Source organism: Oncorhynchus clarkii, chromosome 14 (genome assembly GCF_045791955.1).
Source record: "Oncorhynchus clarkii lewisi isolate Uvic-CL-2024 chromosome 14, UVic_Ocla_1.0, whole genome shotgun sequence".
Lineage (NCBI taxonomy): Eukaryota > Metazoa > Chordata > Actinopteri > Salmoniformes > Salmonidae > Oncorhynchus > Oncorhynchus clarkii.
The window spans coordinates 3,128,339-3,146,567 of NC_092160.1; the positions used below are offsets into that span (position 1 = coordinate 3,128,339).

Here is an 18,229-nt window from a genome sequence, read left to right on the forward strand (position 1 = left end):
TGTAAAAAAATTAATAGCTGGAATGAGGTGTGTCCACGCCAAGGTTGTATGGCAAGATTGCATATAGAAATCGGTGTGTTGCACAACATTTATTCAGGAGTGCCCACTTTCTGACAATTGAATGTGCAATGCCTGGACACTGGAATGAAGTGTTGGGGTATACTACAAAGCAGGATCAAGAACATAGCCAGTTAACTAGACGAATTTAAAATATATTTTTAAGAAATGTGCTTGGAATAGGCATTGTCTTTTTGATTCATCAAACAAGTCAATTGACAAATTAGAAAAACTGCTATTTGAATGGAATAACCATTCAGGACTGGTGATTTATTTTACCAATCCTACGTCAGACGTCATTGCGTCAGCGGTCGCTGCATTCAACGAGGGATACGATTTTGTCAGGGTAAATTGTTATTTGCTCCATAACAACTCGGCTAGTAATCATGACGAACCAACTTTGTAAGCTGTTTGTCGGTGGATTGAACGTCGAGACTACAGACGATGGACTTCGGCAACATTTCGAGCAGTACGGCCAGTTAACTGACTGCGTAGTGGTCCAGAACCAGCAGCTACAAAGGTCCCGGTGCTTCGGCTTTGTAACCTACTCAAGCGGGGAGGAGGCCGATGCAGCCATGGCCGCCAGGCCACATGTCGTCGATGGTACCAACGTGGAGTTAAAAAGGGCCGTTGCACGGGAAGATGCCGGTAGGCCAGAGGCACTCGCCAAAGTTAAAAAAATATTTATCGGTGGGTTGAAAGACGACATAGAAGACGACCATTTGAATGATTATTTCTCTCAATTCGGGGCAATTGAGAAGGCCGAAGTAATTAGTGACAAACAGACTCTCAAAAAAAGAGGATTTGGCTTTGTCTATTTTGAAGATAATGACTCTGCCGACAAAGCAGTGGTGTTGAAGTTCCACACAATCAATGGGCACAAAGTGGAGGTGAAGAAGGCCCTCACCAAGCAAGAGATGCAGTCAGCCGGTGGTCGGGGAAGAGGCGGGCGAGGAATGAGAGGGTCTCAAAATGGCTACGACGGCGGAAGAGGTGGCGGCTACGGCAACTATGGCGGTAATTATGGAGGAAATGATGGCGGCTACGGCAATGGAGGTGGTTACGGTAACCAAGGGGGATACGGAGGAGGTTATGGAGATCAAATGGGGAGCAGTTATGGTGGGAACGGTTATAATGACTTTGGCGAAGATTACGGACAGCAGTCCTCCGGCTATGGTGCAATGAAAGGTGGTAATTATTCTGCCAGGAGCGCAGCACCGTACTCCCGTGGAGGCGCCAGTGGTTATGGCAGAGGTGGATATGGTGGTTATTAGACACCGTTGGCCACATTTGACCCAATAATTTGAAATGTTCTGATTTTCTGATTCAATGACCTGCATTTACACACGGGTCAGAGTTGCCCATTTCTTTGTTGCTACTATTTTCTTAAAGTACTCGTGCCCCTCGCCCACCCTGATGTACCCTCCCCCTCCACCGGACTACACCATTGTCCCTACTAAAGACATGATGGACACATTATTACCAATTCAACTTTCTGACTTGTCAATGTAGTGTAGTGATTCCTTTTCAATATTTTTTAAATTTAATTGTAGTTAATGTCGCTGCTTCCAAGACTTTGGTATGATACTGTATGTCATTAGTACCAGCCAGGTTAATAACAAGACATATTGCTTTAGCAACATGAAACTCAGGGGTATTAATGGATTTGAAAGCAGTCTTAGTGTATGCTTGTGTTTTTAAGATCATAATATTTCATGTCAAAGTATTAAGTACTTATGGTTATTGTATTATTATACTTTTTTTATGGTTACCTCAATGCTTTTCTCCATCCAATATGTGCTGTTCAATACCTTGCAAAGCAATGCAGTTTTGTGGAATGTTACTTAAATATTAGTTGGCTATTGAGCCTAACTCTCTTGGCTGTATTAAAGTTTTTAATGTTTGAAAGCAATCAGCGCTTATTGTCAATTTTAACCATTCTGACCTCTTGTTTCAAAAGAGAATCAAGTTAAACCTTCAGATCATTCAGCATCACAGTTCTATCATGAGGTAGTTGCATACCCTACTAACATACTATCACTGGTTACTTTCTTGTTCAGGAATGGACTAATCTGGGACTGCTAAGTGGCCAACAGGCATGCATTTTTATTTTAGGCCCTCTATCATTTCCTGTGTTACGCCAATACCAAAAAGCTTTCTTGCTAATATTGTAAGCCTTTTTTTAATCACATTTTCAATGAAGGGGATTCTTGGTTTATAATCAGATATATTTTTTTTTAACAGGACAAGGATTTTGCAGATAACAACATATCCCATGTCAATAGACATGTCTGACACTGGTTTGTTTTGATAATGGCAGTGAGTATTGTGATTTTTCTCTGCTTTACAGTCGATCAACACTCCCATTTTTTTTGCTGCACAGGTAGCCAAAAAAAACCTGCTCCATACCATTACAGGTTGTCCTTTTCAAATTACATGACAGGCCTGATTTTTTTAAAAATTTAGAATATTCCAATTTACCAATGTGCACAAATATTAGGTCCTGTGGTTATGGAAATGTATAAAATGTCAGCATTTACCTGTTTTGCTGTCAAAATGATAATTTTGTACTATAATAGGCCAAATATACCAACAATTTACAATAGCTTGCCAGTATGAGACCTGTACTCATTACGTCAACCCCAACCATCTGTCTCCCTCTGTGATCTATACATCTGACATTTTAGGCACCGGGAGAAGCACCGTCAAATCAGTGTTGACATAGCATAATCAAAGCAAGATACTAGAGATGTAAAATCAACTCTGCAAGCTCTTTGTTGGTGGACTAAATGATTACACCACTGACGATGGTCTTTGTAAACCATTTGAACAGTATGGCGAGCTCACCGATTGTGTAGTTATTCAGAACCTGCAACTACTGCGGTCTGGTTTTGTAACTGCTAGTGCTGTGGAGGCAGACGCTGCAATGTCCGTGCGGGCTCATGCCCTGGTTTTCAACAATGTTGAACAGAAAAGTACAGTGGCACGTGAAGATGCGGGAGACCCTGGCAAACATTAAGAAACAATTATCGGTGGTTAAAGAAGCTACAGAGGATGAACTTCTGAACGAGTACTTTCAGTTCGACACTATCGAGAAGGCCGAGGTTATTATCAATAATCAAACTGGTAAGAGGGTTTTGTTTTTCAAAGATACTGATTATGCCGACTAAGCAGTTGTTCTTTAGTTCCACACCATTAATGGCCCTAAAGTTGAGGTGAAAAAGCCCTCACCAAGCAAGAAATGCAGGCTGCTGGAACCCCGTGGCGGGAGGGAAGCAAGGTCTCAAAATGGATATGTCGGTGGCTATGGCAACTAGTGTGGGGGTGCATCAAATCTCACTCAAAGCAGTCCCATCCCCCTAGTAACTGCTGGAAAAAGTACCCAATTGTCATACTTGAGTAAAAGTGAAGATGCCTTTAAAAGAAGATGACTCAAGTGAAAGTCACAGAGTAAAATACTACTTGAGTAAAAGTCTAAGTATTTGGTTTTAAATGTACTTAAGAATCAAAAGTAAATGCAATCACTAAAATGTACTTAAATTAAAAGTATAAATAATTTCAAATTCCTTACTAAGCAAACCAGACAGTGTTTTCTTAATTTATAAAAAAAAAAATTATTATGGATAGCCAGGGGCACACTTCAACACTCAGACATAATTTACAAATGAAACATTTGTGTTTAGTGAGTGTCAGATGAGGCAGAAAGGATGACCTTGGATTTTCTCTTGATAAGTGTGTGAATTAGATCATTTTCCTGTCCTGCTAAGCATTCAAAATATAACTATATATATATAATATATATATAATATAAAATATATAATATAATATAAAAGTACTTTTGGGTGTCGGAAAATGTAAGGAGTAAAAAGTACCTAATTTTCTTTAGGAATGTAGTGGAGTAAAAGTTGTTAAATAAATAGTAAAGTACAGATACACCCCAAAACTGCTTTTGTAGTGATTTAAAGTATTTTTTACTTAAGTACTTTACACCACTGCCTAGTAAAAATGAACTCTTAATAACATTGTTCCGACCAAACATTCTATAATGGCACAAGAGTGACTGAATACTGAGCCCAAGTGTTTCAGACAGGAAAGTTACTACAGTATTCACTATTTAAAGCTGGCCTAAATAGGTAGCTAGAGTTACTTTGGCCATCTAGCAACTAACTACAGATACTCTTGGAGGCAGATGTCTCTACCTTCATAACTACAGTGTATTCTGACCCCTTGACTTTTTCCACATTGTTACGTTAGTCCTATTCTAAAATGGATAAAATATATATATTTTTTCATCAATCTACCTACAATACGCCATAATGACAAAGCGAAAACAGGTTTTTAGAAATTTTAGCTAATTTTATAAAATATTTACATAAGTATCAGGCCCTTTGCTATGAGACCCTTTGCTATTGATCTCAGGTGCATCCTGTTATCATTGAAAATCCTTGATGTTTCTACAACTTGATTGGAGTCCACCTGTGGTAAATTTCAATTGATTGGACATGATTTGGAAAGGCACACACCTGTCTATAAAAGGTCCCACAGTTGAGAGTGCATGTCAGAGCAAAAACTAAGCCACGAGGTCAAAGGAATTGCCCGTAGAGCTCCGAGACAGGATTGTGTTGAGGCACCGATCTGGGGAAGGGTATCAACAAATTTCAGCAGTATTGAAGGTCCCCAAAAACATAGGCCTCCATCATTCTTAAATGGAAGATGTTTGGAACCATCAAGAATCTTCCTAGAGCTGTCCGCCAGGCCAAACTGAGCAATCAGGGAGAAGAGCTTGGTTAGGGAGAAGAGCTTGGTTAGGGAGATGACCAAGAACCCGATCACTCTGACAGAGCTCCAGAGTTCCTCTGTGGAGATGGAAGAACCTTCCAGAAGGACAACCTATGCAGTACTCCACCAATCAGGCTTTTATGGTAGATTGGCCAGATGGAAGCCACTCCTCAGTAAAAGGCACATGACTGCCCGCTTAGAGTATGCCTAAAGGACTCAGACCATGAGAAACAAGATTCTCTGGTCTGATGAAACCAATATTGAACTCTTTGGCCTCAATGCCAAGTGTCACGTTTGAAGGAAACTTGGCACAATCCTTACTATTCAAGATCAAGGGAAAGATGAACAGAGCAAAGTACAGAGAGATCCTTAATGAAAACCTACTCCAGAGAGCTCAGAACCTCAGACTGGGGCGAAGGTTCACCTTCCAACAGGTCAACGACCCTAATCACACAGCCGAGACAACGCAAGAGTGGCTTTGAGACAAGTCTCTGAATGTCCTTGAGTTGCCCAGCCAGAGCCCGGACTTGAACCTGATCGAACATCTCTGGAAGGGACCTGAAAATAGCTGTGCAGCGACGCTCTCCATCCAACCTGACCGAGCTTGAGAGGATCTGCAGAGAAGAATGGGAAAAACTCCCCAAATACAGGTGTGCCAAGCTTGAAGCATCATACCCCAAAAGACTTGAGGCTGTAATCGCAGCCAAAGGTGCTTCAACAAAGTACTGAGTAAAGGGTCTGAATACTTAGGTAAATGTGATATTTCAGTATTTTTTTATACAGTTGCAAAAAATGTCAAACCGATTTTGCTTCGTCAATATGGGGTAGTGTGTGTAGACTGAGGGGGGGACAAAACAGTTTAATCAATTTTAGAATAAGGCTGTAACAAAACAAAATGTAGAAAAAGTCACAGGGTCTGAATACCTTCAGAATGCCCAGTAAATTTCTAGACAGCGGTCTTCATGCCCATAGCAACTACAGAGCACTAGAAGGCAGATGTCTTCACTCCAAAATGTCTCAAATAACTTCGGTCTAAATGTCCATTGTCCACAAGTAATAGGACTACTCCTTTGGACTATTTTGTTTTGAGCAGTGGAGGACTGCAGTTTTGTATTTTGCCCAGATGTTATTGAAATTAAGTTAAATAGCCAAGTCTCTTTGCTTGTTAGTGCATTTTTTTTTCTTTAGGTAATGTGTTGTAAGTAAATTGCATTTTGTTTTAAATATTTGGATTTAAGTTGGCGTGTTATTAATATGGGACCCCATGTTTGACTGACTAGCCATGTAGTCAATTGCAGTGAACTTGATTTGAGTCATTTCCTGCATCTAATTAGTTAATAGGCAACTGAAGTTATATTGGCCATAAAATATATTATTACTTGCCCCGACACTATACCAAAGTATATGATAAAATTTGCCCAATAGTGTTTGGTCTCAAAGGAAAGTCTCATTGCAGTATTTAGGCTGTAAGGACTAGGTCATACTTTTTAAGTATTCTAGGTTCACTGCTGCTGGTCCCGAAATGTAGGCTATTTGTTTTAGTTTGGTTTGTTATTCCCATTTAGTTTATATGTTAATAAATACTTGTATCATTAGTATGGTTATTATGCTATAGTTGTTACCATGAACATTGTCTCACTCAACTACTTCAAATTCTGATAACAGATTTTATCTAAGCGTTCCAGTTGTTCTATTTGACAGTAGAACCACAAAGGAATTCAGTAACAAGGCAAGAAATATTATGTGAACCCTTTGGAATTACCTGGATTTCTGCAAAAAATGTATCCTCATCAAATTTGATCTGATCTCCATCTAAGTCACAACAATAAACACACATAGTGTCTCCAAAAGCTAATTGGAGTCAGGAGTCCGCTAACCTGGAGTCCAATCAATGAGACGAGATTGGAGATGTTGGTTAGAGCTGCCTTGCCCTAAAGAAAAACTCACAAAATTTGAGTTTGCTATTCACAAGAAGCATTGACCGATGTGAACCATGTCTCGAACAAAACACCAAAGATTAAGAATGGTTGACTTGCATAAAGCTGGAAAGGGTTACAAAAGTATCTCTAAAAGCCTTGATCAGTCCACGGTAAGACAAATTGTCTATAAATGGAGAAAGTTCAGCACTGTTGCTACTCTCCCTAGGAGTGTTCCATTCTGCAAAGATGACTGCAAGAGCACAGCGCAGAATGCTCAAGGAGGTTAAGAAGAATCCTATAGTGTCAGCTAAAGACTTACAGAAATCTCTGGAACATGCTAACATCTCTACGACACGTAAAACACTAAACAAGAATGGTGTTCATGGGAGGACGCCACGGAAGAAGCCACTGCTGTCCAAAAACAACTTAGCAAAAGTGCACCTGGATGTTCCACAGCGCTACTGGCAAAATGTTCTGTGGACAGCTGAAACTACAGTTGAGTTGTTTGGAAGGAACACACAACACTATGTATGGAGAAAAAAAGGCACAGCACACCAACATAAAAACCTAATCCCAATTGTAAAGTATGGTGGAGGGATCACCATGGTTTGCGGCTGCTTTGCTGCCTCAGGGCCTGGACAGCTTGCCATCATCAACGGAAAGATGAATTCCCAAGTTTATCAAGACATTTTTCAGGAGAATGATAGGCTTTCTGTCCACCAATTAAAGCTCAACAGAAGTTGGGTGATGCAACAGGACAATGACCCAAAACACAGAAGTAAATCAACAACAGAATGGCCTCAACAGAAGAAAATATGCCTTCTGGAGTGGCCCAGTCAGAGTCCTGACCTCAACCCGATTTTGAGATGCTGTGGCATGACCTCGAGAGCAGTTCACTCCAGACATCCCAAGAATATTGCTGAAATGAAACAGTTTTGTAAAGAGGAATGGTCCAAAAAAGACCTTATTTGGTACTTTGAATTAAATCAGGTATAACTTAGGGTATGAAACAACAGTAAGTAACCTGCTGTGGTACGGAAAACGTAATCAGGGTTTGTACTTTTAAGCACCTTGAAATTAATTCCTAGATTTTACTGAATGTATTCTTTATTCTTATTTTCTACCAACTCTTGTTTTGATAGCTATTCAAGGCAAACTATTTTATATTCAATCAATCAGATTTGGTAGAGTAATGAATAGACTATTTTGTATATCTTTCAACATATACGTATTACCTCCAGAATGTCTTATTTCTTCATAAAAGGAATTATTGAGCTCTGTTCCAACACCCTTAGTGAACACATAGGCTGGAGATACCTAAACTGTATCCTCTACGTCATGGGAATCTCCATGGTACTCCGAGCTGTAGAATCCCAGCTGAAAGTCCATAGGATATGCTTCCATAAGACATCAGGTTTGTTACAATACTTTATACACAAGACATTATTACATAACATCAATATTTGATCTTTAACATGGAGTCCCATTGAGGGGTTAAGCTCTGTACTACAGTCAGGTTTTCACATGTTGGTCAAACATGCATGCATCTGAACAATAGCTCAACAGTCCACTAATTCCAGATAAATAAGTAAATCCATTATATTTGTACTTTCTGGAAATTGGTGTCTTCAGCTCTTATCTTAACAGTGTAAATACAACAACCTAAAAATTCAAGCTTGGATGTGATTCTGGACCTTTTTTGTTTGATAATTATAACCCATAGCCATTTTAGACAGGAGCTTGGAGTTCCTATGTTCCTGACACATTAGTCCAGATTTTATTTTTCCAAAAAAGCAAAGAGAACCGCGTATTATTTGCAAGGTTTGACGCTTCAGTTATTTGCCGTACATAAAGTATCCCTTCCCTCACCAACTCAGTGTTTTGCCTGTGTGTTCTGCTTTTGTTATCAACCATTTTACATTGGAAAGTCAATTAGTCCTGTTCTAACAGCTTCTATAGTTTTGCCCTAGGCCTAGTCTTGCATCTAAAAGTATTTTCCATAGTAGCTTAGGTTCATTTTGGTTAAATGACTGGTTCAATTTATTTTTGAAGGATTGGCTGTACACAATACATCACACACTTGACAGGTACTTGTCCTGCATTCTACCCCCCTTCCCATGACGAGTTGTGATTAGTAATTATAACCACATGGCCCTTGTTCAAACATGCGTCATTGAAATATTCCTGGGCCTATTTCACTTCACTGAGAAACACATTTTTGCCTGTCTGGATGACAATTTCTAAGATGTTATTTTCTTCCACAGAATGGATAGATGACACATTCTTCTTCATAAATCCTGCTGGTTGATGAGGATCTCATGGGATTGATTGGATCAAGATGAGGAAAGTTCCTATAAGGAGGGAAACCCTGTTTATGGCACTGGAACGGCTATGGTGATTTTACTTTTTGTACTCATTTACTTATTAGAGGAATTCTATTTACATACATGTAATTGGATATGACCTACACAATTATATTCATTCAGTGTTTATTTTCAGTCAAGGAACTTCTGTATGTTTTTGTCTTCAGCCTAAGGAGGGCAGCATTTCTTTGCTGATAAATGGTGAATGACTATCTGGTTTAAAATGTTAAATTGCCAGTGGATAGTAACTGGACACTGCATGGCTTTTAGAAATTGTTTTAATGGTGATCTAATCAAAAAAAAATTGACAGGTGTGACCCTGGACTGTGCTGATCCAGCTCCAGTGGTCCTGTCATTACAGGATGAAGAATGTCTGTGAAAAATGTGGGTGTTTTGAAGGACCTCTGGCCTAATATCCACCTGTTAGGAAGGTTGAAACTTTCAATTAATCATTAAGATATGTATCCTTGTTTTGTATTCCAGTTTGTGGAATCACATACTACTTGTTCTGTACTGTTATATTTGTTTGTGGATTCAGTAAATATATTTTGTTTTAAACCTATAGCTACATTCTTCATTCTTTTCAAATGTAAAGCTATGTTTTGTGTGTGAGCTAATTGTATTGTAATGTAGGATGCATGCTGTTTTAAGCAACCTTGAAACAACGATGACTTAAAAAAAAAAAAAAAAAAGTGAAACACATTAGGCCTACATTCTCACATTTCAAATTCACTGTCATAGACCCTCACACTTCTAGCCCTAAATAAGCTTCCACACATTATTGCTAGCTAAAACTTTGGACGATAACTATTTTGAATAGCCTAATGTTAACTCACATGTAATTAGTTCATACATCAATATTCTATATTATGTTGATATATTACCACGTTATCTAATTGATGGCTTGCTAGTTTGTAATCGACAACGACCATTGCTTGATTGGATCCTTCTCATCGTCCTGACATGCAGTAACCTAGCAACGCGGGAGCAAGCAGAAAAGATTTTCCTCCGGTGGAACAAAGCTTTGTCGATTGAAAATGGGGCAGGATGAAGCAGCAGTGGGAAACACATTCTCTAGCCTTTCTTGCTCAGTCAGAAAATAACACATTTTGTTAATAGTTTAGGGTAGAAAGGAAATAAGCAGTAACCATGACAAGATGTCTGCTTATTAGCTAGGTTTATTTGTCAGCTAATGAATAAGTGTAGATTCGATAAGCCACCTCATGCAGTGAGTGTTGTGTTGGACTTTGAACGATTCATTTTGTGCATGGGCCCGTAGCCAACCCCGGTACAACTCATGCAGCATATCTGATATCATGGACTGTGCAACGTTGGGGTAAGTTGTCAGAGGAGTCATGATGTAAGTGTAGTCTTCCGATGAATACCGTACAGCTGTTGTCGGATATAACTTGCCAGTTGATTTATAGAGATTTGGCATTTCCATGAATAGCTGGCTAACTTGCTAGCTAACTACTGTACTGCACGCATTTTTATGCCGATGTAGCTAGCTAACATTAGCAAGCTAAGCGAACAGCGTGAACAAAAAGCAATCCCGGGACAGCTGTACCTATCTTCTAGTTTGTCAATAAGGGTAACACATACTTATTATATCGTGGTACTAGTAACCAAGTCATAGCTAAAGATAATAACTGCCAAATGACTACCTTGCTAGCTAGGTAACTAACGACCAACACATCAGCTGCTAGTAACGTTACTGTACTCTCTGTGTTAGCACACAGTACAGGCGTTAGCCACTGTACTGAAGCATACGTTACTTACTATACGTTGTCCTTTAAAATATATTTTGCTCAGTTATTGAGCAGTGAGAACCCAGCATTATCTTTTGAAATTACAGTTGTATTTTGTTAATGCTATCTTTGTACAAGCTGGGGTGACGATAGTTGACTTAACTCCACGGTGAAGGAAGTTTCTGATGACTAGCTCCGACCACATCGATTCGCCCAAAGTCAATACTTCAAAAAAAATTAAATTATGAAACGACTACCGTGTACATAGGTTTGTGCTCTGTAGTTGTGAGCCTTTTTGTTTGCTGAAATCTCAACTTTTTCAATAAACCTTAAACAAATACAACTACCGACTGTTTCCTTGTTGAGATTTAATTGGAATTTGCGCGGAGTTGCCATTTTACAGCAATGAGCAAACAGTCGGTGGGTGTATTTGATTCACGTTTATTGAAAAGTGTGGATTTCAGGAAACAAAGAAAGGAACACAACTACAGAGTACAAACATAGGTAGCCGTTTCACATACATACATACAAACACACACACAAGCGGTCAAAAGTTTTAGAACACCTATTCATTCAAGGGTTTCTCTTTATTTGTACTATTTACTACACTGTAGAATAATAGTGAATACATCAAAAACTATGAATAAACACATACGGGATCATGTAGTAACCAAAAAAGTGTTATACAAATAAAAATATATTTGAGATTTGAGATTCTTCAAATAGCCACCCTTTACCTCAACTGGCAGCTTGATTAAATAGTACCCGCAAAACACCAGTCTCAACATCGAAAGTGAAGAGGTCGACTCTGGGATGCTGGCCTTCTAGGCAGAGTTGCAAAGAAAAAGCCATATCTCAGACTGGCCAATAAAAATAAAAGATGGGTAAAAGAACACAGACAGAGGAACTCTGCCTAGATGGCCAGCATCCCGGAGTCGCCTCTTCACTGTTGAAACTGGTGTTTTGCTGGTACAATTGAATGAAGCTGCCAGTTGAGGACTAGACACTAATATACTTGTCCTCTTGCTCAATTGTGCACCGGGGCCTCCCTCTCCTCTTTTTATTCTGGTTAGAGCCAGTTTGTGCTGTTCTGTGAAGGGAGTAGTACACAGCATTGTACAAGATCTTCAGTTTCTTGGAAATTTCTCGCATGAAATTGCCTTAATTTCTCAGAACAAGAATAGACTGACGGGTTTCAGAAGAAGGTACTTTGTTTCTGGCCATTTTGAGCCTGTAATTGAACCCACAAATGCTGATGCTCCAGATACTCAACTAGTCTAAAGAAGGCCAGTTTTATTGTTTCTTTAATCAGAACAACAGTTTTCAGCTGTGCTAACATAATTGAAAAAGGGTTTTCTAATGGTCAATTAGCCTTTTTAAAAACGATAAACTTGGATTAGCTAACGCAACGTGCCATTGGAACACAGGAGTGATAGTTGCTGATAATGGGCCTATGTAGATATTCCATTAAAAAAATCTGCCGTTTACAGCTACAATAGTCATTTACAACATTAACAATGTCTACACTGTATTTCTGATCAATTTGATGTTATTTTAATGGACAAAAAAATAGATTTTCTTTCAAAAACTAGGACATTTCTAATTGACCCCAAACTTTTGAACGGTGGTGTGTGTGTGTGTTTGTGTGTGTATTGAATTTGGGCGAATTGATGTAGTCAGAGCTAGATTCCACAAAGCCAGATCTCTGCTCCACTCCTTCACCATGGTGTGGAGTTTAATCCGCTAGGGTTATGACTGAGGTTAATGATCTTTGAGCTATCCTAGCTAGGTAAGTCTATTTATGTCCAGTTTATCCCTGACCAGTCAAGAATCTAGTGTCCAGCAGCCAACCTGTGACTCCGAGGAGGATGCAGTGGATGCAGGGATGCACACCTTCAACCACACCCATATGAGAAAGGCTTTTCAGCTGATGAATGACTTAAGGAGGTGAGTTGGTTTCACCCTTGCCAGGACACAGATGAGTAAATTTCTTAAATACACTAAAGTCTGGAAATGGACCTCTCTAATCCTCTTCAAGCCAGAATGTTGAATACAATTAGATTTGATACCGTGTGAGCGGATAGCGCTGTTGGCTAGAGCACACCTATAGCCTACACGATGAGATTATTATGGACAAAAGAGCGAGAATTTTTATTTGTCAAATGGCAGCCAAGCATCGATGATCATGTCACCAGAGAAAGACCCTCAATACTTATTGGAAAGGAGCATCAAGCTCATCACCTTGCACTTTCACCACCCTGTGAAGTTCATTATAACTTATTTCATCTTCAAGTTTTAATGTCACATGCAAAAGTACAGTGAAAAGCTTTTCTTGCGAGCTCTAAAACCAACAATGAAGTAATCATAATTTATTTCTGTAGACTGAAGCCTAAGAAACTGCATGCTTTCCTTCCCAACGAGTCATAGTGGGAGGACCACACAACATGTCATTGCGTGACTACAAGTTTACTTTGATATGATGGTTATTATATCAATATTTGCTCATAAAAGCACTTCCACCCACATTTCCCACCTTCTCTAGCTTATTTTCTTTTGTCAACATTTGGAAAGTTTACCAAAACATTTTATGTTTCCATCAGGCTTGTCATGACATTTTTGATCTGACACATACTTTACTCACATTAAAAGGTTGGATGGAAACCTGGTTAGTGAGTAAGACACAAGTAATCCAAAGACATTGTTAAAACCCACCCATGGAACCCCCACTTTTTTAAACTAGGCATGTCAGTTAAGAACAAATTCTTATTTACAATGACGGCCTACCCCGGCCAAACCCGGACGATGCTGGGCCAATTGTGCGCCGCACTATGGGACTCCCAATCACGGCTGGATGTTGTTGGTGTCGGATTGGCGTAGGGTCTGTTTCTAAGTACAGAATCGATTTCAGAACAATTTGAGATGGTGGGTGTCATGGCTTGCTGAAATTACACGGAACGATCCCCTCGCATTGCAAAGCGTGGTGTTCTTTTGTTTTATCTAGTTCCATAGTATCCCCTTTTTCCATCATTGAAAATAAGTATTGTAATGTGTTGATAATTTAACCCAGATAATATAACTAATTATACACTTTAATAGCCTACACATTATACATAACAGCCTATTCTTGGCATCGAGTAGCCTACTGTGCAATTACCTAATACAATGACCTTGGCACACAGCGGGAGCATTTATACATCCAGTTGACAGTTAATAAGAAATCATCAGTATGATGATTGTTGAAAACACCGTTCATCAACAGCCAACCTTTCAGATCTTTTGTGTTTACAGTAAGAAAATGCTGTGCGACGTTCTGTTGGTGGCGGGAAACATAGAGGTGCCAGCTCACAAGTTGGTGCTAGCCTCCTGCAGCCCCTACTTCTGTGCCATGTTCACAGGTATTATTACACTTCATATAGTTCAAGGTAAATAGTGTAGTGTATGCATTTGTGTGTATAGATTACATTTGTCATCATTGTGAAAGTAATGGGTCAAGTAAAAAATGTTGTGAAAGTGAGGCCCGCTTTATTGCAACAGTGAGATGATTGTTTTCCTCTTGTCACATAAAACCTTCTCAAGTGGTTTCTCTCACTATGTGTGTGGTGGACAGGGGACATGAGTGAGAGCAAAGCCCAGCAGGTGGAGATCAGGGATGTGGATGGCCAGACACTTAGGAAGCTGGTGGACTATATCTATACAGCTGAGATTGAAGTAACAGAGAACAACGTTCAGGTGAGCTACAGCGTCCCCATCTGTGTCTCAACCAAGTTAAACTGAGTACAGCATTGGATTCCATGGATCCTTTCATGTTGCCTTTGTATTCCTTCATTGGACTCTTCAAATTTACTGGCTGTTTAAGTGGCATAGAATTGTCTCCACCTACCCGGGCCTTTCCCTTTCTCCTGCGTTGACAGTCTGCTCCTTCCTTGCTGGTGAGGCCAGTGTTTCAGCAGGCAGGGTATTTCCTGTTATTATTAGCTCAGGAAATGTGCATGGAGCGAGGGGAAATCCCCTGTGTTTGCAACATGCCTGCTTAGACGTGTGTGTGTGTGTTTTAGAATGGCATCCAAGTCTCGTCATAAGACTGGATCATTTTTCATTGTGTGTGTGTGGTGCTACAGTACTTTCTGTGTGGGCTCTCTCAGAATGTGTGAACCACAGCTGCGTAAAACACCCACTATAATAGTCAGCCTGTAGCTCCCTGTTCAGACCTAAGGGCAACAGGCAAAAACATGAATAATCACAGGGCTTTTCAAAGAAGAGCCGAGCTAAGTGACCTAGTTTCTATGTGTTTGCACTGCGTGGGGATGTGGGCAAATGGGAGCGCTGGGCTGCCTGTTAAAGCACACAATAGTACCAACAGACTGGCAGGATGGAGGCTAATAAACCAGAGAAGCCAAATGGCTCCTTTAGAATTGACCAACATATACCACCAGTACATATTATTCCAGTTGTCTGGTTAAAGTCTGAGAAACAGCCAGGGATGCAGAGTTCCCCTGTAATCCCTGCTGTCCTTGTTTTGTGGTTTTCCCAGTTTAAGCCCTTATCCTAGTAAATATTTGTCTGTTTCCGGCCCTTTGTCCATTCTGAGTCTGGCCTCTGTTTCGGTTGCCTTCTACTTTGGTATTAACTCTAACACTGGAATTAAATTGGAATGAGTCTGCCTCCAAAATATTCTTCAAACCGTTCAATAATATTAAAATCCTCTGAGTTCTAAATAAAGACATGGAGATTTGCTTGGCATTAGAAAAACAAGCACAATGAGATTTGTTCCCTGCTACTGTGTATTCTATTAGTTGTCCTGGTGATTGTGTCTTTTATGGGGTCTGCTCTCTCTTTTCTCTCTCTCCCTTTTGTGGGTTGCTTAGATGTCTGTTATGTCTATAGTGTCTCCTGCTCTGTGTTCTGACCTAAGGTGTGTCTCTGTAGGTACTCCTGCCTGCAGCCAGTCTCCTGCAGCTGATGGACGTGAGGCAGGTGTGCTGTGAGTTCCTGCAGAGCCAGCTGCACGCCACCAACTGTCTGGGCATTCGAGCCTTTGCTGACCTCCACACATGCACACAGCTCCTCAACCAGTCCCATGCCTATGCTGGTGAGTGGACTCCCACCTCACTTCTAGGATTCAACAGGCAGAGCATGTGGGAATTAGGGGAGGGGATGGAGAAACTGGCCTCTGTCTTGGTCAGAAGGCAGTTAAAAAGCAAACTGCAGAAGGGTTGTGGCAAAACCAGAATCTCAATACTCGATTTTCCATGGCAAAAATTAAACCGTGGCGCAGACCAAACTCTTTGGATCTTCAAAAACTTGCTTTATGTCAAATATTGTGTGCTGTAGCTTGAAAACTGGAATTGGATGACAACATAATGATGTTTGTTTCCCGCTTCAGGTTTTCTTTCCTTGCCATACTTCTTTTATTGTATTGTGATACTGGTTTCGTCGTAACCCTATACTGTACAAAGTTGACATTTATGATAGGCTACTTTCTACCACTGTAATCTAATCCTTGGGCGGGCCGCCTAAGCTTTTTTTCCGGTCACCTAAGTCCAAATTGTAATTTTATTATTATTTAAAAATATATATTTTCGGGATGGAAAAATGGTTTCAGAGGACTCAAAGGACTAAAACCAGATAATGGACCTATATATATTTTTTATAATATCATTTTTGAGAACCAACAATCACCAAAATAAAAGCTAGACGGGGAGAACTGAAAATTCAAAAAACAATTAATTTATCAGTATTCATTTTGTTATTATGTTTGAGCAGAAGAACATAGCATTATCCATGGCAAAATGCATAGAATTGCAGGAAACTAGCTTTGAAATGGCAACATTTTCTCTCGGTTGCATGGCAAAATGTGTAGAATTGTAGGAAATTCGCTTTAAAACTGCAATTCGCTTTAAAAGGGCTAAATATATTCTCAGCTCCATGGAGAAACTTGTGGAATTTCAAAAAATTCTCTACAGTGCCAAGAATGGGGGCTCTAAAATCTTTGCCGACGGCCGACCGCGCTCATTGCCATGCCCCCCTACCACGCCCACCACCACACCCATTTTTTTATCCAGAAAAAAACCTTTGGAAGTTCTTGATTTAAGACTACTGTTAGAAGATATTACCCTTGTCCTGTTTTGCATGGACGGTCTTCTTCTAAAGCCCAGTATCCCAGCTAGCTGAAAGACTGAGTATATCAAATTTGACCTTACATTGTGGAGACGTGGTAAACTACTGGAGCTTGCTGGCCATATGCTGATGACCTTTGTCATTTCTCAGGGGTGTAACATTCTGTGAGAAGCCTAGTTGTGTTGCTTAACCATATGCTTGTGTTTGTTTAACAGAGCAGCATTTCTCAGAGGTGATGCTGGGAGAGGAGTTCATGGGCCTGTCTCTACAGCAGGTGTGCAGTCTAATCTCCAGCGACAAACTCACCGTGTCCACAGAGGAAAAGGTCAGCCACCAGAACATCCCAAACTTCCCTCTGCTTCTGTTCTGTTCAGTCACACACTGCAGGCTCCTATCCTAACCTATCCTATCCTATGAAGAGTACTTCACTTCCAATTACTATGCAAGACAAGTGCATTCCAGGAACTCCACTATCTGTGCTATGAATTAGCTCAGGCTCTCAAGCTCTCTCCTCCTGGTCTTATTCAGATGACACTCACCATAACAACAGACTCCTCATGACTCACTCCTGCTGTAGTAGAGGACAGCCATGTCACAAACAGCCTGATCCCCGTCCCAGAGTGACTTACCATAGAGGGAGAGAGAGCTGCTTCTGCCAGTGCTGACCAACCCACTCCAGGCCTCATGCTCCACTTGCTAATGTGCATACAAAGCAAAGCCAACCCAGACGTACACACCAACATGACACCAGCCCTGTTTCTAATGTCTCTGCTCCTGTCTCCTGTCTCTTCAATCACGGTTCTGATCCTATCTATCTTCAGGGAACGGAGCAGGTTGGATGAGCTAGAGCGAGAGATATGGCAGATGGCTGTCTGTCTGTGTGTTCAGATAGAGGGGAGTCACAGCACCGGTTAGATCCAGTTCTTGTCCTCCCCCGTAAATGTAATTAACTCTGTGTTCTCTCTCTCAGGTGTTTGAGGCCATGGTTGCATGGATAAAACACAACAAGGAAGCTCGTCTGGAGCACATGCCAAAGCTGATGGAGCACGTTCGTTTGCCACTACTGTCCAGAGATTACCTGGTGCAGGTGGGTCACACTCATCACCACCATTCATCTTGTTTTTCACGTAGCATTAATAATGAATCAAGCTCCCAAATTGTCCAGCATAGAAATCATACTGTGAGATGTGAAAACCGGTGTATATGTTTTATTCCAGATGGTGAACTTGAAAATATTGTACACATT

At 40.4% G+C, this 18,229-nt stretch overlaps 2 protein-coding genes and 1 pseudogene across 4 annotated transcripts in view; all 3 read left to right on the forward strand.

The window, feature by feature from the left end:
- Nucleotides 1-349: 349 nt before the first annotated feature.
- Nucleotides 350-9,678, forward strand: LOC139366134 (heterogeneous nuclear ribonucleoprotein A0-like). Of its 2 annotated transcripts, XR_011626724.1 has the most exons (3): nt 350-1,074; nt 9,020-9,149; nt 9,430-9,678. XR_011626724.1 is itself a non-coding variant. In XM_071103278.1 (1 exon), exon 1 carries the CDS (start codon nt 444-446, stop codon nt 1,329-1,331), a length of 888 nt encoding a protein of 295 aa, XP_070959379.1. In that variant the 5' UTR covers nt 353-443; the 3' UTR covers nt 1,332-1,969. The 2 variants fall into 2 exon arrangements, 1 of the variants encoding a protein (XP_070959379.1); XM_071103278.1 differs by lacking the exons at nt 9,020-9,149; nt 9,430-9,678 and having other exon boundaries at nt 353-1,969.
- On the forward strand, nt 2,804-3,833 carry LOC139366135 (heterogeneous nuclear ribonucleoprotein A0-like; annotated as a pseudogene).
- A 466-nt stretch (nt 9,679-10,144) lies between the features above and the next one.
- Nucleotides 10,145-18,229, forward strand: part of LOC139366137 (kelch-like protein 3) — a 33,401-nt gene continuing 25,316 nt past the window's right edge. The window contains exons 1-7 of one of the 2 annotated variants that reach the window (XM_071103280.1): nt 10,145-10,454; nt 12,691-12,813; nt 14,155-14,261; nt 14,474-14,595; nt 15,793-15,955; nt 17,199-17,308; nt 17,954-18,070. In XM_071103280.1, the coding sequence (XP_070959381.1) occupies nt 10,435-10,454; nt 12,691-12,813; nt 14,155-14,261; nt 14,474-14,595; nt 15,793-15,955; nt 17,199-17,308; nt 17,954-18,070 (762 nt within the window). In that variant the 5' untranslated portion in view covers nt 10,145-10,434. Of the gene's footprint in view, nt 10,455-12,667; nt 12,814-14,154; nt 14,262-14,473; nt 14,596-15,792; nt 15,956-17,198; nt 17,309-17,953; nt 18,071-18,229 lie in introns of those variants that run through there. The other variant, XM_071103279.1, reaches the window with a different exon arrangement.